Genomic DNA, 23137 nt, shown 5'->3' with positions numbered 1-23137 from the left:
GCTGGTTAGTCCCCAGATCTCCGCAGCGACAGTATGCACAGCCAAGCCCATACCAGCCATGCCTAGAATGCTCACCCTTCTCCTCAAGGTTAATTGTTGGAGGCTCAGGGTTTGACTCCGCAGGCGTCTTCTCTTCCACCTTCTCTATGTCAGCTGCAGGAGAGGAAGGTTTTAAGAATTGAATGCATCTATCCTGATTTAAGCAGAGGCTAATTCAGTCCCAACCAGGTTAATCTTGGTAGCCCTGTGAACTCTCCTTGACATCAGCGCCAGAGAGCCCCCCATGCTCTGGAATGCCATATGTCTTGCACATGCTTCTATGAATTAACAGCCATACCTTTGCTTTCCGTTTCCATTGGCTCCTCTTTCACTTCTACGTCTTCTGGTTTCTTCTCTTCGGTTTCCACAGCATTCACAGGGGATTTAGCCTCCTGTGCGGGGGTCTCTGTTGCAGGAGGAGCCTGCTGAGTGGGCAAGAGAAAGAAAGAAAGAGGGGTGAGAATCTTACTCAGTGGAGTGTAAGAAAATATACCAACCCCTGTGGTCAGGTTTCACAGCACATTCCCAGCCATGGACACTGTTCACTGCTTTACGAAGTTTTGAATTTTTAAAAACAAAGCATTTATCTTTCAAAATAGATGTCTCTCTTCAGAATCCTGAAGTAGGGGCGGAGGAATAACTGATTAAAAGCCACATTTCCCTCCCCGTCTCCCAAAGACAATATGGCCAAGGGACAGCAGCATTTGAAAGCTGAAGAACCTCAGTCATCAGCAGAGCATTCCAAAGATCAGAAGAAGAAATGCATTTATATAGCAGCAACATGAAGAAATCCCTTGAAGCTCACCTCAACCGGGGCTTCATTCTCAGCAGTGGAAGCAGCAGCAACAGTGGGACTAGTCTCCTTCTCAGGTTCTGTGGGCTCCCCTTGATCCTTGGTAGTGACCCCCTCTTCTGCTTTCACTACCTCCTCTATAAATCAGTAGGGGAGAAAGCAGAAGAAGCTTTCAGCACACACCACTTGGGACTCAGAAGTCTCTATACTCTGATCCCCTGGAATGGCCCTCCTCCCATGCAGACAATCCACATGTCCTCTTGCGCCTTTGAGGGCTAGGCTTAGCTCCAGGAAGCCCTCCTAAATTAAGAGTTGGTTTGATCTACGTCCGCCCCAAGTCCTCTGTCACAGCTGGAAAGAGGAGCAGCATTGAAGGCTGGACGGGGCTCTTTTAACAAAAACACAAAGGCAGGGCTCTCACCAGGTGGAGGAACAGGGGCAGGGGTATTAGGCTGTGTGTCTCCTGGCGTAGAGGGAGTTGGGGTCTTGGGGGAAGGTGAGCTGGGCTGCAAAAGCTTCTTGTTCTCCTCTATCTCTGCTAGCTCTGGCATACTCCAGCGTCCATTCACATGCTCAAACTCTTGCACCTAATGGGATGGGGACATGGAAAACACATTTTAGTCGTTCCAAGTCAAAACCAATTAAATGCATCAGTGTCCTTCTGAACTCCAAAAATAGAAACTAGTCACCAACTAGTCCATCCAATGCATATAAGAGGCTAAGGGCCATCTAGAGGTCTCTAAAAATTTTGTTTTAATACCCACCTTCTTGCGTATGAGAGACATGACCCCTATTCGTGTGAGGACGTGCTGCCGGGACAGGCCCTCGCGTGGGACCCCATCAGCAAACGTTTCTGCACCGTCCGCTCCTGGCTCACACAAGTGGCGCATGAAGAGAGAGACGTAGGCCCTGAAGGAGGGAAGGGAGCGTGAAAAAGACTGGTAGCATCATGACTGCATAAACCCTCGATGCAAGTAATTCCCCAGCAAGACTCACAATTAAAGTGTGTGCAAGTTCTCGACCAGCAATCTCCCTTATTCCACTCAAACTAGCTTGGTTCCCAGAGACTGCTTGTCAAATTCCATCACTCCCCAGCCCAGACATGGCTAAGCAAAGTTTGTTCCCCTAATTCCACTCTTTCTTGGGAATTTCAAGTTACGCCTCCTCCAACCAGCACGCCAGACTCACTTAAACTCCTTTTCTGACTTCCCACGGAGGTCCCGCACCAGCCACTGGGTAGTAAAGGCATCCTGAGGTGGCATCCCATAGCGCATGATGGCATTGAGGAAGGCCTTCCGCTGGCGAGCATTGAAGCCCAGAACCTGAACAGGAGAAAGAGAGGGAAAAAGCTTAAATGCAGCAGCAGCAGCCGCCCACCCCCCAAGCATAGAGGCTCATGTGTTCCACAAAGGATCTGATTTTGTTAATTTGGAAGATTTCTATGCCAAACCCTCAGTATAAAACTCTCAGAATTTTGGGAGTATAAAACTCTTAAGAATTACCTCAATGTTGCCTCCTACACGAGCAAGGAGTGGGGGTAGCGGCTTGTCTTTGTCATTCCTCAGGCCTTTCCGACTAGGACGGCGAGCAGCTGGCAAGACAGAAAAAGGGAGAAGTAGCAGTTTAAGACAGTATATTGAATCAGATGGAGTTTGGTATGCAAGGAAAAGCATAGCAATCATATAAAGAGCTTCCAATCTGTTTCGCTTATTCAATTTATACCTGGCCTTTGCTCCAAAGAGCTCAAGGCAGGGTGTTTCTCAATGAACCCTAACAATTATTAAATCCCAGCAGCCCTCTAAAGTTTGTGAGGCTGAGAGGTCACAATTGGTCAAAGGTCACCCAGAGAGCTTCATGGCTGAGTGGGTGGTCTCTCTAGTTCTGCCCTGACACTCTACCCCACTCTAGCTCAGAGCACCTCCTTATTGCGCTTTCCCAGAATCAAGGAGTCCAAATGCACAACACCTCAACATACCTTCCGACCTCTCATCAAAATCTTCATCACCTTCCTCAGAGGCTACAGAGTAATCAGACTGATTATCTGACTGGTCATCCTGCCAATCTGGAAAAAGAACAGAATGCCCAAAGTCAGTTGCCTGCGAAAAACCCAACCATTGTTTTTGTAAAGCTGCTTCCTCCTATCTCACGCACGCACAACTACCTCGGTCTTCCTGAGAGCCATCGTTGTAGTTGACCTGCTTGCGGATGCGTTTGCCCTTGCCCAGATTCCTGGCCAGGTCTTCCTGCTGCTGCTCATAGTGGTGACGAAGCAGCTTTTCCCAATAGTCTGGATCCACAGACTCCTCTTGTTTGATAATCTCCCGTTCAACCTCCTCTTCCTCCTAACATAGGAAAATTAGAAAAATGAAGAGGCAATCCTCAGCATACTTACTCAGAAATCCCAATGCCTTCAAGTAAAGCTTTCACCCTAGTAAGGAGGTTTGGGATTGAAGCTTCAAACCCACACTTGCTCCAGAATTCCATCCTCCAGCCACCAGCAGTGAATGCCTTTGCACCAAGAAACAAATGAATCAGAAAGCAGGTGGTCAATTCTCACTTACCCCCATTTCCTCTTCACGCACCACATACTGGGCCACCTTGAAGGAGCTCAGGTACTCATTCATGCCCTGAAGCTCAGCATCCTCCGTCTCATCCTGGTTCCGGTCCAGTAGGCGTTCAATTGCCTTATCGTCATAATGGATGACACTGCCATCCTCGTTTTCCTTGATATCACCTGGAGGAGGGGGAGGAGGACAGTCTTGCTGTAATCAAGGAGTTGTTGGATAGCTGAAAGGGGACAGAGCAACAGCTCTAACTAAAGGAAAGTTAATCACTTCACTCACATTGTGTCACATTACGTAGATTCTTGCCACTTTCAGTGGCTTCGTCTTTGAAAAGCTCTTCAGTACCAAACTTGAGGATGTCATCCAGTTCCTGTTTAGACATAGAACCAGTCTTGGAGCCTAACCCTGGCCTCACAACCAAATGGGTCAACATCATTTTCTTCTTGGCCACTTGCGTGATCCGTTCTTCCACAGACGCTCGTGTGACAAAACGATATATCATCACCTTCCTGTTTTGTCCAATTCTGTGAGCACGGCTGAAGGCCTGAGAGGAAAAAGGTACTCTTTCAGTCTTCATTCATTAAACTGCCTCCTTCTGCTGTCTTTGGGTCCTTCCATTTCCTTGCCTTCCTAAAGCAGACCTATCCCTTTGCCCACTGCCACATTAGTATGCCTTCCAAGCCATTTCAAACCACAGCTTAGCATTACAAGAATGATCCTAGGCAAGCTTTGGGCTTTCACACCTCCTGTAGAATAGCAGGAGTCTGAAAGGTTTTACTTTCGCTTTATACTAAACGCAGATGGTATAGCCATCCAACCCCCTTGTAACTTTTTCTTCTTTTTAATGGGGACCAATAGAGTGTGCTTTTACTTCAGAGTACTTTCAAAAAAGCTCAGGATTCTATTCATCACACGGTTTCCCAGTTGACTCTTTTAACAGCATTAAAGTCAATCCCAAGCTATATACAGCATATTCTGCTCAGCTTTCCCGCTTCCTAGCCTTTGTATAACTTCAGTTCCTTCTGATTCCTCCCTGTTCTTTAGCCATATCCAAAAAATATCCCCTTGCACCTTCCTTTATACTTGCATTCTTTTTATCACTTATTTGAACCTGGATAGCTCAGTTGGTTAGAGTGTGGTGCTGAAAATGCTGAGATTGCAGCTTCAATCCCCATATGGGACAGTTGCATATTCCTACATTGCAGAGAATTGGACTAGATGATCTTCAGGGTCCCTTCCAACTCTACAATTCTATGAAACACCAAGTCCTGTCACACTCCTGGGCAATAATCATGCCCGTTGCTCCCATGGAATGTACCAGAATACATCCCTTGATTTACCTTCAACTTGGGTGTTCTGGAAGGAGAAGGCCATGCTTACAATCAAGAGCAGGTGGCCTTGCTGCTGACAAACTGCGGTAACTCTTAAGTATGGTTAGTTGAAACAAACCAGTTTGAAATCAGTTTATGAACTAGCTGTTTTCGCTAGCCGTAGCTGAGATTAACCATAGTAAACTATAGTTACTCTAAAATGCAAGTGGCTGCTTCCAGATTCCTCCTCACTGATGCAATGGGGGGGGGGGGGAGATTTTTATTTTGCTGCTCAAACTCACCTGAATATCATTGTGTGGATTCCAGTCAGAGTCATAGATTATCACGGTGTCAGCAGTGGCGAGGTTGATGCCAAGCCCCCCAGCTCTGGTGGAAAGCAGAAAACAGAACTGTGGAGCACCAGGAGCTAGAGATAAATGAGACAAGATACTGTCAGATTATCACATACTTGGATCATCTAGACCTTCATTTTCACCATTCTCCAAATAGAGCAGGGATACTATAAAGCGTAATCACAAAGAATCCTGTGTCACCTTAAAGGCTAATTGATTTGTTATGGTGTAAGCTTTCAGGGACTACAGTCTGCTTTATCAGGTGGTGGTGGACTGTAGTCCATGAACGCTTATATGCTAACAAATGTGTTAGCCTGTTACAGCAAAGAGGTCTTGTGACAGCTCAAAGAGCAACACAGCTGCCCTGCTAGTTGTTGTAAAGGGCGAATTGACATTTTCAGCAAAGTATGAGAGGGGAACCCTGGTTCCTGCCAAGGGTAACCGTGCCTGCCATTATGTACTCTGTCTCATAACATACCGTTGAAGCGATCAATGGCTTCCTGACGCATATTTCCTGTGATCCCACCATCAATTCTCTCATACTTGTATCCTTCGTGTTCCAAGAAGTCTTCCAACAGATCCAACATTTTAGTCATCTTTGGGGGGGGGGGGGGAGACAAAGAAATGAGTTGGAGTAAAAACATACAAAATGCATTCAGCTAACCCATCACCATCTGGAAAATTTTCCCCACTACACAATAGCTCTTGGTTACCTGAGAGAAGATCAGCACCCTGTGACCTCCCTCCTTGAGGTTCTTCAACATCTTCTGGAGCAGAAGCAGCTTCCCAGAGGCCCGGATTAGGGCACTACCATCATACATGCCGTTGGGCATCTTTGGTGCTTCCTGCATGAAAAATTGAAAAGGGGGGTGAAGAAGGGAGGGAAAGTATTCTTCAAATTGTTGGTCCTGGCCATTAATGATTCACAAGTGTCAAACAGCTTAGCTTACCCTGTAGGGACTCCAGCAGTCTTATCATGTATTCCTTCCACTTCATTTTTCTTACCTATGCCTCTCTAGCAATTCTCCCTATTTTTTGCAGCTGCCCTATAAGTTCCATACAAAAGGCAGCATAGCAAGAAACAGATGGCCTATTACTTAATAAATTTCCTGCTCTGTGCCAATTCTCAGTCTTTTGAGATGATCATCAAGTTATAAACTTCCCTTCAATTACTACATTCAAAAGCTAATGACGTGGCAACTGCTGCTCGCAACCATGCCCTCAAATGATAGTTGTGCTTCGTAAAACCAATACATATGACAATATTTAAGATCAGGATGAAGGTTTAAGCAGGAAAGGGAGATAAAACAACAGGCCCATTCCCCAGTGCTTAGACAATTAAGAGCAAAGTGTATAGAGCACTTGAAAGGGAAATTCTGGGAGACAGAACCTACCATGGCAGCTACAGGAAAGAGATAGGGATGATTGCAGCATTTCTTCAGATCCATAACCACATTGAGCAGAGAAACTTGGTTGCCACCACCCCGGGCATTCAGTGCTTCAAAGTTCCTTGTCAGGATATATTTGTAGTACTTTCTGTAAAAATATGAATATCCACATTGCTGGTTACTTATTTCTTAGGTCTGCTGCAAACACTTCGCTTCTACCTCAGAACTATCTGTGGAAGCACAGGTCCCCTTCCATTCTCCCACCTTGTACTCAGAAAAGCAGCCAGTACAAATCTACTTTATGCAGCTGATCAGCATGAGAGACAAACCAAGAACAGGAAAGTGAGCATATTAGAATTCCAGCACCCTGAAGCATAGGCTAAACCATGTTAATGTCAAGATACTCAGCTAAAGGAGTAAAGGACTATCCTCCCACACTCACTTCTGCATAGGACTTAATTCCACTCTGACAATAAGCTCTGTCTTAGAAGGCATGTTCTTGAAGACATCGGCCTTGAGGCGCCTCAGCATGTGTGGGCCCAGCATATCATGAAGTTTTTTGATCTGATCCTCCTTGGCAATGTCTGCAAACTCTTCCAGGAAGCCTTCTAGGTTGCTATGAGGGAAGTCAGACAGACAGTCAGGAGAAATTAAAAAGCCACAACAAGAAACATGGGAACAGCAACCCAACAGGGAAGCTGTGCTTGAGTGCACACTGCAGGACTTACTGAAATCTTTCTGGCGTCAAGAAATTAAGCAGGTGGAAAAGCTCCTCCAAATTGTTCTGCAGGGGTGTCCCTGTGAGTAGCAGCTTGTGCTGAAGAGAGTAGCCATTCAACACCCGGAAAAACTGAAGGAAGTGTGAAGGGCACAGCAAGAAAAGGAAAGATAGAAAGTCAACCAAATTCACAACATATTTCCAAACATACAGATCTGCACAGGAGACTAGACACCGATCGTGTAATCTCTAAGCAAGTTCTCAGCTTTTGTAAAACTACAATAACCTATCAACAATTAAAGGACTTGCAGGCCAGCCTGAGGAGCATCAGACTGTTCCAATACAACACAGAAAATAACGAATATGAGACTAACATGAAGTTTTTAAAAAAACAAAAACAAAACAAGCATGTTCAAATAAGGCACTGTTCATCCCTCTTTTAAAACAAGAACAATCCTTAATCATAGTGCACAAAATTAGGAGCTGCTGCACAGCAAACACAAAAGCAGTTCTTGAGGGTTAATAGCTTCCTCATACAGGGGTGCACACACATATATAAACAGTGTAAAAATGCTGCTTACGTCAAGTCTTCTGAAAAGTTTGTTAACATTGAGAGAGCAGTGTCTAATCTTGGCAAGCCCCTCTAATCAGTCATAAAACATGGGAAAAGGAATAAAGAGTTTACAGATCCAAGATAAATTTCTCCCTACCTTTGACTGGTTATTCTTCAGTCTGTGCGCTTCATCCACTACAAGGCAGGCCCAGTCAATGGAGCCTAGAATGGCCATATCAATAGTGATCAACTCATAAGAAGTGAGCAATACATGGAATTTCACAGATGCCTCTTTCTGCAAGGATCAGAAGTTGCACATTAGGGAAACAAATAGCAAGGAAAGGTATAACCACAGGCCAGACCCACACTCACAAAAACCCAGCTTTCCATCATTTGAGATTACTTGGCATTCAATGCTTCACTCAGGAACCTGCAACATTACAAAGTTCTCAAGAGAGGCACTAACTCCAATTAGTTTGCTGTAATACCTTCATCTTGAAGGCCTTCTTTCCCCCACGAATAGCATTATCTTCAAAGGAAAATTCATTTTCACGGATAATGGCCCGGCTGTCTTTGTCCCCCACGTAAGTCACCACGTACATGTCTGGGGCCCACATCTCAAATTCTCTCTCCCAGTTGATGATGGTGGACAATGGAGCGCTCACCAAAAAAGGTCCTTTAGAGTGTCCCTATAATCAGATAAATCTGATGTTAAGACAGCAGGAAACAGACTTCCAGAATAAAGATATGTATGTGCACGTCAACGTCTTCTGGAACCTCACCTCTTTGTAAAGAGAATACAGAAACACAGCTGTCTGGACAGTCTTCCCCAGACCCATTTCATCTGCCAGAATGGTGTCTGTGCCCTGAGCCCAAGAGAAACGCAGCCAGTTCAGACCCTCAAGCTGATAAGGATGCAGGGTGCCTCCAGTCACATCCAAGTAATCAGGCTGTCTATCATACTTCACAGTTGGCTGCAGAGATGGAGAAAAACAATTGAAAATGTTCAGTTTCTGCTACTGCTGCTATTAGAGAAAGCTGAGTCTTGCCCAGTTGGATAACATGTAACATCTCAGCCTAGGGCTCAACAGTAAGTTTTAAACTGACTGCATGGCACATGTTTACTTTTTTAAAAAAAGACCACCTCATCTAAGCAGGGTTCTACGTGCTCAATGTATGTATAAACATTAAAACAGGCCATTAGCACACCAGCTTTGTGCAGCTTTTAAGCTACGTACCTCATACATGCATACCATTTCATGCGGAGGTGCAAAGCATATTAAGGCCACATCAAGGGTAACCTATATTTTATTCAAACCTCTACTAGTGAAAATTGTTTGGGGAGAACAGGATATGGGCAAAGCAGGCAAGAACTAAGGGAGGAACACAATGCAAAAGGAAGCTTGTTGCTTCCTTTGAAAAGTCAAGAGTAATTTCCTCAGGCAGGAATGGTGCAAGTTCTGTATAGCATAGGACTGCCATACGTCCTAGTTTCCCCAGACATATCCGGGATCCCGCTCCTGAAAATGGGTGTGCAGGGGGAATTTTCAGAACGCGGCAAAATTTCTTTCTCAGCGCAGGGCTGGCTCACGCCAGCTGCCTCCCTCCCCAGTGCCCTCCAACAATGCACCATCTCCCTCCCTCCCTTCCATCCAGTCTCTCTCTCTCTGCGTCTGATGGAGATGTGCCCCGATGGTGGTGGGTGAGTGTCCAGGTTTTTGCTCTTTGGAATATGGAGACTCTAGTATAGCACCTAGTGGACTTCTGATACTACACAAAAAAATTAGTAGCCGCAGAGGATGGTAGCTCAGCAGACAAGATCCTTTGCTCTGGTGAATATTACTTTATCTTTGTCCTCTTTACAGAATGTTGGTGAACTAGATTGTGCGCCTGCGTTTATCCCTCTTCCACCCATGGCAAAAAAAGGCAAACTGCTCCACCTCACTGTCTTTGGCCTGAGCTACTCTCAGGGTGCCAACTTGAATAAAATAATCGATCACAAGACACAGCACACACCATTTGACTGGCACTGCCCATCAACTGGGGAGGGGGGCTCAAATATTGTATTTGGGGAGGGGCGAAGAGACCTCATTCCCTAGCAGTTGGCTCCTATGCTTCTGCAACTTAATGCCATCAAAAGTGGTCCAGGACCAAGATTCCACAGAATGCATAAAAATTACAAAGGGTTGCTTTGGTGATCAAAAGCATTATAGATAAGTAGTTTTCACTCCAGCTACAGAACATACTGTCTCCGACCTTGAACGTACAAACTGCAGGACCACCATGTTCTTTCCCCTTCTTGCGTCTCCCTCCCACACCCCTCAAAGCCATTAACTCACATCCACTGTTGGTGTTTCTGGGGGCCTCTCTAATTTCCGCAACTTCACTTTCTTTATCTTTTTTCCAGGTCTTCCTTCTTCACCCCTCATCAATTCCCTGTGCAAGATAAAAGGCACACAGGTTGTATAGACTCTGTACTTCCGACACAGCAGATGGAAAGAAGAAACTCTTCCAAATGAAGCACCCCAGGGCTGAGTGGAGTATCCTTCTCCTTTCAGAGAGAAAGCTACAAAGATCTTAGGATAGCTATGCTTCAATTCACATTACCAACTCAGCTGGGCTTTTCTCACATCTGACCCATTTACCAAAGAATGAAATCCATGCTCACCTGTGGTTCCAGTATGCAGCCTTGTAGATATCGTAATCCTGTACCTCTGCCTCCTCATTCTCCCAAGAAGCCTGGTCATATGGTAGATCCCTCCATTTGATAAGGTAGTGAACATTCCCCTTCTTATCAATGCTAAAGGAAAGAGAGATTAAATGAATATCACAGTCTATGTAAAGTAGTAAAGGATGAAAACTGCATATATTGTTCCTGTCCCCCGTCCCCCGCCCCCCCCCCCAATACAGTTAATGAAGGGAATCAGAGGAGGCACAGAAAAGGAGGCTGAATTGTGTGTTTGGATTTCTTGGTTCTTACTGATTTTATCTTGGTTGGTGTTGCTGCTGTTATATTATTCTTTACATGTTTGTGTGAGTGTGGAAAGACAATATATAAGGTAAGGTGTGTCTTTACATTCATTTGGCTAGAGACAAATGGAATTATTTCTCCTTTTTGAGTGTTTCAGGACCTTTTAGAGTCACTTTCAATTCAGGAATGTTCAACCATTCATGTTTCAGAGACTGAGGCAATCTCAACTTCTTTCCTCACCTGTGGTTGAGAATCCGATGGATCATCATCCATTCTGGCTTGATTCCATAACGGTAAAAACGCTCCTCCATCTCTGCAAACTTTGGGTCCTTGTTCTTACGTTTACGGCTCTTCTCTTCTTCTCCCATAAAATCTCCTGCAGGAGGTTCATCCATGTCATTTTTACGCTGGTAATTGCGAAACAGTACCTGGCAATGCAGCTCCAGCTGAGGTACAAACAGATGCAGTTACACCCCGTCCTGACGTGGGGTTAGCCAATTTCTGTGCTCTGCTTCTAAGTAAAGATGCCTTTTGCTTACCTGTAGTTCAGACACCCAAGAACAATGCCAGTAGGACATGCCCTGCCACTTGACAAAGAACTGTCGCTCGGGTCTTCCCTCCAGGGGCTTCGGAGAAGGTGCATTTGGGTCTGCATCAGCCGGTCGTGGCACCGGCGTGGCTGGTGGGGGCTGTCCCCACTTCCAAGTCAAGATCTTCTGCACCTTACCCTTCAAAGATGGACACTGGAGAAGATGGACCATGGGATTAGAAATCAGTCCCCACCACAGCTTTTGAACAGCATTGTATCCAATCTGCTTCATATTTAGAATCATAGAGTCATCATAGAGGGACCACAAGGGTCATCTAGTTTCCCCAGACATATGCAATGCAGGAATACTTTGCCCAACATGGAGCTTGAACCCATGACTGTGACAATAAGAGTCTCCTATCCTACTGACTGAACTACAAAGGTTCCAATTATTTTCTTTATAAATTGTAGATTGGCTGCAAGATGGGAAATGCAGGTGGATTGCACCAGGCGTGAGAATACAACCTAGACATAACAGATGAAGATGCTTGGGCTAAAAGTCATGTGAGGCTTCCTATAAAGAACATTTTGGCCAGAGTCCAGGAGGCAATGCTGAAGGTAGTGTTTTGCTCGTACTGAACTCTACAGTTCTATGATTCTGTAAGAGAAAGACCCTCATACATTTATGGAGGGAGTATGACAAGCTTACTGGATTTTATGTTGTTTCTAATATTTATGGGTCAACATTGAACCCAGACCCTGGACCTATCACAAGATGCTAATCTAGACTCTCCCTTTACACACAAGGACCTAACTTTGTTTTTAAATACTTGGCAAAAACTGATTCCTATTGCAAAAAGATGAACATAGTCACTTTTTAACCACAAAAAAATAATCTGCCTGGAGAGTAGGATCCAAAAATGTACTCAAATGCTTTTCAGAGCAGGATTTCAGCGCGAGCTATCTTGATTCAAATGCTATCTCACTCAGGGGACTCCCACAAACCCAGCTTGTATTTCCCATTTGTGGAAGAGCACAGGAACTCACAGTACAACGCGGACAAAGCCATTCTCCGTTCGGAATCTCTGGCAAAGGTGGATTCAAACAGTGGATGTGGTAAGAAGAAGGACAGGCATCGCAGCAGAGCAGCTCTCCTCCATCTTTGCAGACACGGCAGAACTCCATGTGGTGATCATCCTCCTCCTCTGCATCTCCCACAGCATCCTCCATGGTCTCTTCACCCTCAGAATTATCTTCTTTAGCCTCCCATTGGATACCCTCTTTCTCCTATAGGGGAGGGAATCCGTTAGACCAAGGTGCTTGAAGTCCCTCAAGCTGTCTTCCTAACCCTGCATTCCCAGGCCTCTAGCTGCGTCATAGAACCCAAAACTCACACAGTGCGGGCAACTCCACTTGCCCTCTGGCGCTTTCTCCATATCTGGATCCAGACAAACCATGTGATAGGCACGAGGGCAAGTGTCACACAGGATGATCTCTCCCCCCTGTTGGCACACCTCACAGTAGTCTTGGTGGTCCGTTTCGTAGCCATCAACAGTTGCAGCAGAATCCTCTTCTCCTAGCAGAGCAAGGTAGTGGAGAAAGCTTTTAAACAATTAAGCAAGCAGCAGGTTCAAGCAACAAGGAGGATACTCCAATCTCATGCCACAGAGCAGTATCTAGATAGCAAAAAATTATTATTTAGAGAGCACAGCCTGGATATCACTATTGTATCCCAAGGGTCAGAGCAGGAAAATGGCTATGGGTGTACCATAAAAAGACGTAACACAAACTTTAAGTTTTCCTCACAGCGTGTCTTGTCCCGTCGGAAATCCCTCAATCTTTTAAGTCTGCAGAGTTTGACTTCTTCCCTAGGTACGCAATAGCAAATATTTTATACCAATGGTCCCCAACCACTCTCCAGACACTTGCAATCATGAAATCCCTGCTCCTGAGCACACACTTTCCACACAGCTCCCGTATGAGCCAAGCAGAGCTCAGTACCTTTCTTTTTCCTCTTTCCTGCTTTTAGTTTCTTGCGGCTGCGGCTGCTGCGACTGGTAGAGCCATCTGACACAGAGTAGCTGTTGATGCTTGCATCATCAAAGTCTGACTCAACATCCAGGTCATCATCCTCACTCTGGAGGTACAAAAATAAATAAATACTGTAAAGGAATATGAAAACTTGACTTTGTGACCCAGTGCTATTGAGGCTGCCCCACACAAACCCACACACCCATATCCTGCAAGAGACAATGTGGCCAAGAGAAAATTCCCACCCTCTTACCAGAAAAAGAAAAACTCACAGATGATCTTTTACGCTTGGAGCCAAATCCTCCCAGCTTGATTTTCAAGGGTGCCACCTTCTTGGTTTTGGGTTTTTTGATCTCAGGAACACGAGGACTAGCCTTGGGTTTTTTTCGGGCATTGGGACCTAGAAAACAGACCATCATCACCCCATTATTAAATGGTACCTAGATCCCAGCTGAGCTGTGCTTTAAAGGGAAATGTAAAATCTTGCGAGATTTTTCCAGAAGTGAATTAATGGGTGCCCTGCAGTACAGTTGATCAAAGTTGCTAGAAGAAGGTACAGAGCTTATGAACCCCTACCTCCCCCCCACTCATCATCACAACAGTCCCCATATGATCACCTCACCTTTGCCTTCCTTGGTCTTAGCCTTCCGAAGCGGGACTTCAACTGGGGGCTGAGGAACAACTGTATCCACGTTAGCCACCATGCTCTCCACCACAGCCACAGCAGCAGCTGCCGCAGCTGCCACAGATGCCCCGGAGCTCCCTTTAAAGGGGTTGTTTGTGCTAAACTCTCTCCACTTGGCCCCAAGCACCATCATCATTTTTGAGACAGCAATTTTGGGATTCTTAGCAGCAATAAGTGGCCTACATGGGGGAAGAAAAAGAAAAGAGCACTGCTGGATGGTCTGGACTTTGGGAAGCTCAAACTTTACAACCTATTCTTAAGACTGTTAGCCCCTCCCATCGCCCCTGAAGCCAACTAACACATGGGAGAAAAACATTTTCTAGTATTCCTAGAAAAGCTAGGTATGCTCCTAAGTCCCCAACTCTGCCACAAACCGAAGATTTTTGAGGCTAATTACTTAGGCCCTCCATTTATGTCTTCCATCCTTCTATGGGTAATAGTTAACATGCAAATCTATACATTCCTATTCAGAAGTAAGCCATATTGAATCCAGTGAGGGTTAGGATTGCAGCCTAACCCATTTCCTACAGTAATCCAACAATTCTGTAACGCCAAGTGCCCAAGCCTGGAACACTGTGATAATTTATATAGCATTTTCGATATAAAAACATTCATGGAAATTCACATAAATTATCTCAATAATTCTTACAACTGCCTTGTAAGCCAAGTAGTATTATCCCCTGCTTTAGATGAGGTGTCAAGGCAAAGAAAAAGTAGCATGCCTATTTGCCATTCAACAAAAAACTAAACCAGAGACTTACAGATAATACACTTCAATATCTCATCGTCTGCTAGATTATTAAGTCTTTCTTGCCCTGCATTCCCAAGATATGAAAAGACTGAACGACGCACCTGACAAATTGGCTAAAAGCCTTGTAATTGGTAAGAGTGCGATAATCCTCCTCTGTGAAAACATGATCAATATCCTCCATGCCCCAATCCTCTAGAAGCTGGGCAGAAGACTTAGGTTCCTGGAGAAAGGGACAGGGAAAAGTTGCTAGTTAAAAAGATACTAGTTTCAACAAGGAGACACTTTCCTGCCATGAGCAGGAAGCTTGTCAAAGAAAGGCAGGATCAGCAGGAAATTATAGAGGACTGGGCCAAAAGGAAGAAGAACCCAAGACACACACACCTACCCTACAAAAGCAGGACAGGGAATTCCCTTAGACCCTCAAGAAGGAAAACATCACCCTCTTTTAGCAGCACCTTGTGTTGTGCCCACCCTTCCCTCCCAAACCTAAAGTACAAAAACAAGTAAGATAAGCAAGGGTAACCACTATAGCAGCAGTGGAATTATGTGTTCATGTGATTTAATGAGCCATTCTGGATCTTCTCACCTTGGAGTCATCATCTTCATCCTCCTCTTCTTCCTCCTCCTTGCGCTTGGCTTTGCTCTTCTTTTCCTTCTTAGCCCCAAGTTTCTTCTTCTTCTTCTTCCCAGGGGTATAGTCACTTCCCTCACTGTCGGAGCGCAGCAGCACCTCCTCCTCCTCCTCCACAAATTCATTTCCTTCACCAGAACTGTCTCCAAGCTGGAGGGGGAGGGAATAATTAAAGCACATAAATCAGCACCCAAAAAATGTTCTTTCTAAAGGGAAGCAAGACTGTAATATAATCAACATGCAGACCCATCTGTACATTAAGCTGCTTTTCTCTCCCTCATCCCCAAGTCCTACTCTATTTCTTACCTCTTTTTTCTGGCGCTTACTAAGCTTGGGCACTTTAGGTTCCTTCAGCTTCTTGGGTTTCTTCTTCTTCTTGATTTTTGGCAGTTCTGCCTCTGATAACAGCTCTTCCTCTGGCTCTTCTTCCGGCTCTGAGGGAAATTATGAAGGCAGCAGGGGTAACTAATCATTTTCCAATGCCTAGGTACTTCTTCACAATCCCATTGCCACAGACTACACTCCACTTGTACTTAGTCCATTGTTGCTTTGCCACACTCCCAAGTTAGACCATATGCAATAGGGTCACTCCTCACCTTTTCTTTTCTTTTTTTTTTTTTTGAACTGGGCCCATTTCTACCCCCATTGTCTTTCCCATGGGTGTGATTCCAGTGTTCCAACCTCCTGCTATTGCACTGAAGTAACTGCAGACTGGAGTACTAGTCCAAAATTGGCGCTAACAGATTAAAGAGAACAAGGCATCTCTGATCTCCTCCCAAAAATCATATACAGGGAGGCTTCATTGAAAGAAATTGGAAGCTCTTCCTATACCAGCTTTCTCCTGTATCCTCACAAACCTACTGCAACTCAAAGAGAGGGAGGGGGTCCTTTGCCCAGGGGCATTCAACCCATCTTAGGTCTCACCTAGTGAATGAGGATGGTGCCACCTGCTTCAAGATTTTTCCAATGCACCAACAAAGACTACGTGTCTTCATGCATCTCCCTCTACCTCTTGCTTAGTGAAGTTATTCCATATGGAAGACATTTGTTTAGTCCAGCACCAGAGCAAAATACAGACTAGGAACAGTACTGGCTTTTAATGCAACTGAATAGCAAAGCACTACCCCCTTCATCCCTTAGCATGTTGTTTCAAATGAAAAATCTGAATCTGCAAGCAAGAACTTCTGAAGATACACCTGCTAGATAATGATCAGGGTACAACAAACATTCTCTCCCACTTTCCTCAAAATCCCCCTGAAGAAACCTTCATAGCTAACAGCAAACTCAACAGGATGCTGCTTCAACTCTCCCATCCTACCTAGACTGAAATGGAGGTTCTGAGTACTAACAATCACCAGGTGCTAACTCAGGTGCCAGCCCTCTCACAACTCACAAATCACCTCCTCGCTATGCAAATGCAAGCTTTAACTCATTCCCTCTCCCCCTCTCATGTGGGTGCACGCGCATGCATGCACAAGCACGAGCATGCGTACACACACACACACACACACACAAACATGTCACTCCTTAACCCGACAGACCACACTCCCATCTGTTCTCCAACCCCCAACAGCCCAGAGGGGCACAGCCAGCCGGCAGCTTCCTTTGTGACAAGATCCACAGTAACCAGCCATTCTCCCTCCCCTCCCCCCTCAGCAGCCACCCCCGCCCATTACACGCAGCCAGAGTCACAAGCTCTCCCTCCAAGGGAAAATGGCCTCCTAACCACAGGCACTGGGCAGGATGGGGGAAGCTACAGGTCACAGCAGTTGCTGCAACCAAAGGACAAGGAGCAGAGGGGAAACGGCACAGGGCGGAGCCCTGCTTTCCCAAACCAGCAAACGTATCCTGTGCCAGAAGTATTTTCCTTCAGCAAGACTTTCCCATGTTTCTCCCTCCCCACGCACTTCAGGCAGGCTCCACTCCTCAAGCATCATCTGCACCTCTTCTCTAGGCCTTCTAGCATCCAGCAATAGTAAGAGAGAGTGGACTCCCTCTTTGGCCTGTGAACTCAAAAACACACAATCCAGGTCTGCCCCCCTGAACTCCCAGCTGGGCCAAGCGCTAAAAGCACTTCGGAGGCCAGGAGACTTTTACCCTGTTCCTAGGGATAGTCTTGCACTCAACCCAAATCAATAGGTGGCCACTCCGTACAACTGAGCTCAACTACAATTCTTCTGAAAGGTACCAAGGCAAAAAGACACACAGCAAAATGCACTGCTCCCATGTCCCTGCCACATGGTGCAGGCCACATTCAACCCAAAATGCAGGTGAGCAGCTGTGAAGTAAGCTCCACAGGGTGTGGCTAGGGAGGAAAATGGGTCATGCAACAGCCCAGGGCACAGATCATTTTGGACACAAGACATAGTTGAGCTCTCAAGTGGGCAAGAGAAAGAAAGCCTTCCACTTCGTATTTCCCTTCAGAGCAGCTTGAAATGTGCATAAGAACCTGTCATCCACCCTCACTTCAGTCAATCCACTTGAAAGGTTCCCCACACCCCCACAAGCCCTCCCCACAATGAAGTCCATCACACCTTTAGGAAAAGGGACGCAATAACAAGGAATGAGATACTTTCTATCACACACACAGAAGTTCCTAGTAAACAGAACTTTCACCTGAGCCCTGTCTTTTCGCAGCCACCATTCATGTTCATTCAAAAGCAAAGCTAGCATGACAAGCTACGTATTCAGAGTATTCGGAATGATTGAGTGGGATCTACAGTAAGCCCTTCTCCAGGCAGCAGGAGGAGGACTCAGCAGGAAGCCATGGAAAGAGGCAACCAAATGAGACATCTAAAACATTAGCAGCTATAGATTAATCTTGCAGCCCCAGTGAAAAGAAGTTCAGAACAATTTTTTTAAAATTTCCCTCAGCCTCCGATCCAAACTATCAAGTCTCCCATCACGTCTATGTAGCAGAGTTATCAGAAACACAGGGCAAGATGCCTCCCCGCCCCCCGCCAAAACCCATTAAGCAAGGGCATGGATTAAGCAGAACATGACCTTGTCATTACTGGTCCAAAGCATGCAAAACAGGAGAAAACTCTTTTTGTTCCTTAGTTCACGAAAAAGCCACCATAGCACCCCCAAAACGAAGGAGCCGACGCTCTTCTGCTAGCTGATATGTGTACCTTGGTGTTGATGGATGCTGTTGTTCAGAAGGATTTCCATCTCCTCCTCGTCGCTGCCCGCAGAGCATGGCGATGGGGATCCTATACCCGACGCCATGTCCTCTGTTTCGGAGGACAATCCGAGGGCTCAAGAAGCTTCTGCTATCTCGGCGCCTCCTTACTGCTAAGGCCAGCAACGGGCTATAGGGAGAGAGAAGGAAAGAAAGCTTAAAAGTCGCAGCCTTTTTATAAGAAACAGCCCAAAACCAGCCTCTGGATCTCTGGAGAAAGGTGGCAGCGGCAGGGAGGGCCAGTCAACTAGGTAGCAGCTTTGGTCCAAGCCCTCATCTCAGAAGGCCTTCAGGCCAATGCCAAATTAATCCGAGTCACCGTCTCATTATTATGAGGATCTTGACAGGCACCACCGACTTGGGGTTTCCCAGTTTGGTTCCACCTGTATTTTGGACAGACAAAAACCTGGGGGTGGGAAACAAAAGCCTGGAGCAACCCACCTCCCATGGGTCAAGAAATGCCTCTTGGTGGCGCCTCTGTGGTCAAAGCTACCATAATTCAAAGCCGCCACCACCACCCAGAGAGTTTGTTTCAGCTCCTGAACAAAAAAAAAAAGAAGGGAAAAAAAACGCCCACTCACTAGAAGACGCGCAATGGAAATGCTATAAGAAATGAGGGGCTGATTTTTTATTTTATTTTTTACAAAGCCCACTCATTCTTCTCTGGCCGAGAATGGACGTCCTGGAGTCCCTTGATGGGCAGTTGGGATTTTAAAAAATAAAATAAAAAGCTTAACTCTCGGTTTTCCTTCTGACATAAGCAGGCTAAGGAAATTAAAGTTTTGGACCAGGCTGTAAAACAAAAAGGCGGCTTCGAAGCAAGCCGAGAAACTTGTCGGACCCGTCCCACTCCTCCTAGCTATGGGGAGGAGGGGGGGGGGAGGAAAAGACCCAAACTGGGGGGGGGGCGGGGGAAAATAAAATAAAATAACATTTATTTCGGGGCTGGCTGAGAAGAGCAGTTAGTGAAGGTTGAGGTTGGGGGGGGGCGGGCTATGGCAAGGAAGGTCGAGGTTTGGGACGGGGGGGGGCGTTTCTCTTGCCACGGGTTGGGGGGGGAGAAACTGAAGAGATAATATTCCCACATATATACATACAAGGCAGCCCCCTAACACGTGTCTGGGGGGGGCTAATATTCTCCAGCCCGCCCCCGAGAAGAAAGACGAAGGCACCCCACCCCCTTCCCCCCCACCACCGTGAGAGGCTGTGGGGAGTTGTGTGAGGGGGGGAGAGATAGGGGGCGTTTGGCGAAGGGGGGGGGGTCGCTCCGCTTCCCTCAGGCGGCGGCGGGTCGCCCAGGTTGCAGGGCGGCGGTGCAGCCGGGAAAGCCGGCGCCTCTCCTGCCTCGTCGTCCCCCCCCCCCCCCAGACCCCAATATCCAGGGAGCTTTCCCTTCTTTCTCCCCCCCCCCCACATAAAACCCCCACCTGCCCCCCCGCCCCCCTCTGGGCTTCTGCCCCTCTCCCGCCCTCACCCGACTCCGGGCGCCCCGGCTTCTTATTTCTCGACGCCGCTGAAGGGAAAATGGCTCCGGCTCCAGCGCCGCCTCTTAAAGGGGAAAAAAAAAGCCCCGGCCAAGCCCCTCCCCTCGCTTCCCCTCCTCAGCGCTCCCGCCTCCATCCCATAATAATCCCTTGCCCGGCCCCCCCCCCCTCCACCACCACCACGGCCGCCACCACACGGCGCCTTGGCGACGGGTCCCACCCCCGTCACCTCAGTAACACACACACACACACAGGCCACCCCTCGACCGAGCCATCCCATAATACTCCCCTGTCCACAAAACTCGGGAGCCCAGCCCTGCATCCCATAATAATCGCCCTCCCCCACCCCCACCCCCGAAGCATCCCATAATAGTCCTTGCGGGGCACCGTCCAGTAATCCGCTCCCCCCCCCCCGCACACACACCATGCGGAAACATCCCATAATACTCGCCCTTACTCATACATACCACAGTAGCCACCCTTCCCCCCACCGAGGTATCCCATAATAATCGCATTCTCTCCTTGCTCACCCCCCCCTCCTCCTCCTCCCTCCACTTTCCTCCCACAGGCACTGTGTCCCTGCCCTGAGCATCCCATAATAGTCACTACCTTACCCTCATCTCCTTCCCTGGCTCTTCCAGCCAACCCACAACAATCTCTCTCTCCCCCCCCCCCCATCACTCACTCACTCACTCCCTGACATATCCCATAATAATCACACACACTCCACTGTTGCCAAGTCTGGCATCCCAGAGCAGGCGCACTCCTCCCTGAAATATTCCACCAGAAGCCCCCCTGGCATCCCATAATAGTCCGCACCAGAGACATCCCATAATACCAGCCGCTTCCCACCTCTTTCCCCCCTCCCCCTCCTCAGGCAAGCATCCCATAATAGTCCTCGTCCAGCCAGACATCCCATAATACTGTCAGCAACTCTTAGCCACAGCCGACAATGCTTGCACTTACTGCATCTTCTCTCTCTCTCTCTTTCCACTCCCTCCCGCCCCCCCCCGCCTGCCTTCACACAGCCCATAATAATCACCGGCGCACTATTCCTCCCCAAACAGAATGGAAGGAACCCTGCGAAAAGAGTGCGCAGCGCCCAACGCCCCCTCCAGGGGTCTCCTTCCAGCTGCCCCCTAAGAAAGCATTTGGCGCGCCTGTTCCCAATGCGCCCCACTTCCCCCCCAACACCCCCGCCTTCAAAGTGCACAGACCATAATAACCACTGGGGGCACAGGGCCAATGGCACATCCCATAATACTCTGGCAAAGCCTGCCAGGGTTCTCTGTTCTTCCTTCAGATGATGCAGACGCTGCACATCCCATAATCTTTCATGCACAGGCGTTGGGAAGTCAGACCCTTACAGGTCTGGCTGCAAGGCCTCTAAGGCAGGCTTCCCCTCTCTGCCATTCGCACAGCACCAGGGTTATTGAGGTGACCTGGCATTCCCAGATAGGCAGAAGAAGAAGGTAACCTTCTGATGCGCAAACCGGCGCAAACTTTGGGGATCGATTCATGCGCAAACTTCTCCTGGCAAATATTCTTGCCTCTTTTTCGACCGCCCTCTGAAAATTCAGAGCACTTCAGTTTGGGAATGCGGGTCATGATGTTAAAAGTTGTGACGGGTCTATCTCATAATGCTACTGTAGCATCCTTTTTACACATGATACCATCTCACTTGTTCTCAGTTACCAGTAAAAATCTCATAGATTCATGGAACTGGAAGGGACCTCCACGGTCATCTAGTCCAACCACCTGATGATGCAGGAAAACCGCGTCTGAACCCGCATTCCATAAAGGGATCTTCCCTGCAATTGTGCAGTTCCGCGATTTAAAAAAGGTCTGGCGGATGCTCCGTAATGCTACCAGCATACTGACCATTCGCCATAATATTCCTTATCCTAATGTGGTCCTTAATATGCACAGGGAGCAAGCGACTCGCCAATGTTTCCTCTATTGCTGTGTAAGCTGCATTGAAATAAATGGAGACTGTTTAGCAGCAGAGCTTAGTGAATTGCATCTATGACGATTGCATCTGTCCATCCCCTAATTTAACGGTGCACGTTTTTCTTCCTCCGTTATTATGTTTGACAATGTTTTTCTTTTTGAATACACAAACTACCGGCAATATACACATCTCACAAGATGCGTATTTATTATTTTATTTATTTATTAAAAAGCATTTCCAAACTGCTTAGCGCTTTAAAATTTCTAAGCGGTATACAGAAATGCAACATAAAAACAGAGATATGGCAATGAAAACAGAAAAAAACTGTATTTTTTTTTAAAAAAAAATCCCAACAACAACAGACAATTCAGTAGTAACTGTGGGTGTCTCTTAGAAAAATCGTTGTGAAAATCTCTTAGAAAAAGGGAATTTCCATTCATTACATTTGTCATAGCTCACAGACATAAGAATCAATGTAAGCAGCGTGCTACATTTAAACACAACGTACACAGAGGGCAAGGGAAGGAAAGGGAGAGGAATGCCAAGTATCAGAGACAAGGTCGCCCTCCTGTAACAAACTTTACAAGCGCAGATCAAAACGTCTATATAAATAAGGCCATAATCTTGATATCACTTGGAGCTTGAGAATTCCATTAATACCAAAGGTGTTTATGAGATCAGAGACAGCTTCACTATTACAGCTATGTATTTACTATAACAGACTATCCGTTATATATGCACACTATTGCCTGTGTAAAAATGACAAAAAACTCTGTTTTCTCCTAAGATTTCATGAGTTTTGGACTGCATGTTTTCAAGCTGCTATCCTAACTGTAAATTTGCACATCTAATTTCATTTGTACGCTTAAATTATGCTGATGGGAGAGGTTTAGGATTTGTTTAGGTTTCCTAGGATTTGTTTAGATCTTGCCGACATGCCTCCCACTAGGGACCCAACATCAGTGTGATGTGTGGGTCATGCTGCTGAATCCCTGTCACTGATGGAACGACAACATTAGAAGGATAGGGAAAGTATGGCATGAGGGGTATGTCAGGGAGTAGCAGATATTGTCTAGGGCAGGGGTCAGCAAACTTTTTCAGCAGGGGGCCGGTCTACTGTCCCTCAGACCTTGTGGGGGGCCGGACTATATTTTGAAAGGAGAAAAAAAGAGAGAATGAATTCCTATGCCCCACGAATAACCCAG

At 46.7% G+C, this 23137-nt stretch overlaps 1 protein-coding gene across 8 annotated transcripts in view; it reads right to left on the bottom strand.

Annotated features, from left to right (window-relative positions):
- The window catches only part of CHD4 (chromodomain helicase DNA binding protein 4), a 28008-nt gene extending 7324 nt beyond the window's left edge, over window positions 1-20684 (bottom strand). Inside the window, exons 1-34 of one of the 8 annotated variants that reach the window (XM_083419258.1) lie at window positions 20596-20684; window positions 18448-18627; window positions 15623-15750; window positions 15272-15466; window positions 14787-14905; window positions 13872-14113; window positions 13522-13649; window positions 13220-13355; window positions 12613-12794; window positions 12266-12505; window positions 11229-11432; window positions 10930-11135; window positions 10387-10518; window positions 10058-10154; window positions 8501-8692; window positions 8207-8407; window positions 7876-8013; window positions 7176-7297; window positions 6890-7063; window positions 6454-6595; window positions 5773-5904; window positions 5538-5655; window positions 5009-5133; window positions 3676-3940; window positions 3394-3566; window positions 2991-3174; window positions 2808-2894; window positions 2335-2423; window positions 2021-2154; window positions 1597-1741; window positions 1254-1419; window positions 845-969; window positions 338-464; window positions 76-153 (exon numbers count right to left, since the gene is read on the bottom strand). In XM_083419258.1, coding sequence (XP_083275384.1) covers window positions 76-153; window positions 338-464; window positions 845-969; window positions 1254-1419; window positions 1597-1741; window positions 2021-2154; window positions 2335-2423; window positions 2808-2894; window positions 2991-3174; window positions 3394-3566; window positions 3676-3940; window positions 5009-5133; window positions 5538-5655; window positions 5773-5904; window positions 6454-6595; window positions 6890-7063; window positions 7176-7297; window positions 7876-8013; window positions 8207-8407; window positions 8501-8692; window positions 10058-10154; window positions 10387-10518; window positions 10930-11135; window positions 11229-11432; window positions 12266-12505; window positions 12613-12794; window positions 13220-13355; window positions 13522-13649; window positions 13872-14113; window positions 14787-14905; window positions 15272-15466; window positions 15623-15750; window positions 18448-18544 — 5023 coding nt within the window. In that variant the 5' untranslated portion in view covers window positions 18545-18627; window positions 20596-20684. Of the gene's footprint in view, window positions 1-75; window positions 154-337; window positions 465-844; window positions 970-1253; window positions 1420-1596; window positions 1742-2020; window positions 2155-2334; window positions 2424-2807; window positions 2895-2990; window positions 3175-3393; window positions 3567-3675; window positions 3941-5008; window positions 5134-5537; window positions 5656-5772; window positions 5905-6453; window positions 6596-6889; window positions 7064-7175; window positions 7298-7875; window positions 8014-8206; window positions 8408-8500; window positions 8693-10057; window positions 10155-10386; window positions 10519-10929; window positions 11136-11228; window positions 11433-12265; window positions 12506-12612; window positions 12795-13219; window positions 13356-13521; window positions 13650-13871; window positions 14114-14786; window positions 14906-15271; window positions 15467-15622; window positions 15751-18447; window positions 18628-19971; window positions 20260-20595 lie in introns of those variants that run through there. The other 7 variants (XM_083419263.1, XM_083419260.1, XM_083419257.1 and 4 more) reach the window with 7 other exon arrangements.
- Window positions 20685-23137: the final 2453 nt, after the last annotated feature.

This window comes from Podarcis tiliguerta (genome assembly GCF_965153285.1).
Source record: "Podarcis tiliguerta genome assembly, chromosome: 17".
In the NCBI taxonomy this organism is placed as follows: Eukaryota; Metazoa; Chordata; class Lepidosauria; order Squamata; family Lacertidae; genus Podarcis; species Podarcis tiliguerta.
The sequence above is the reverse complement of the archived record's forward strand: the minus strand, read 5'-3'. Positions and strand labels throughout refer to the sequence as shown.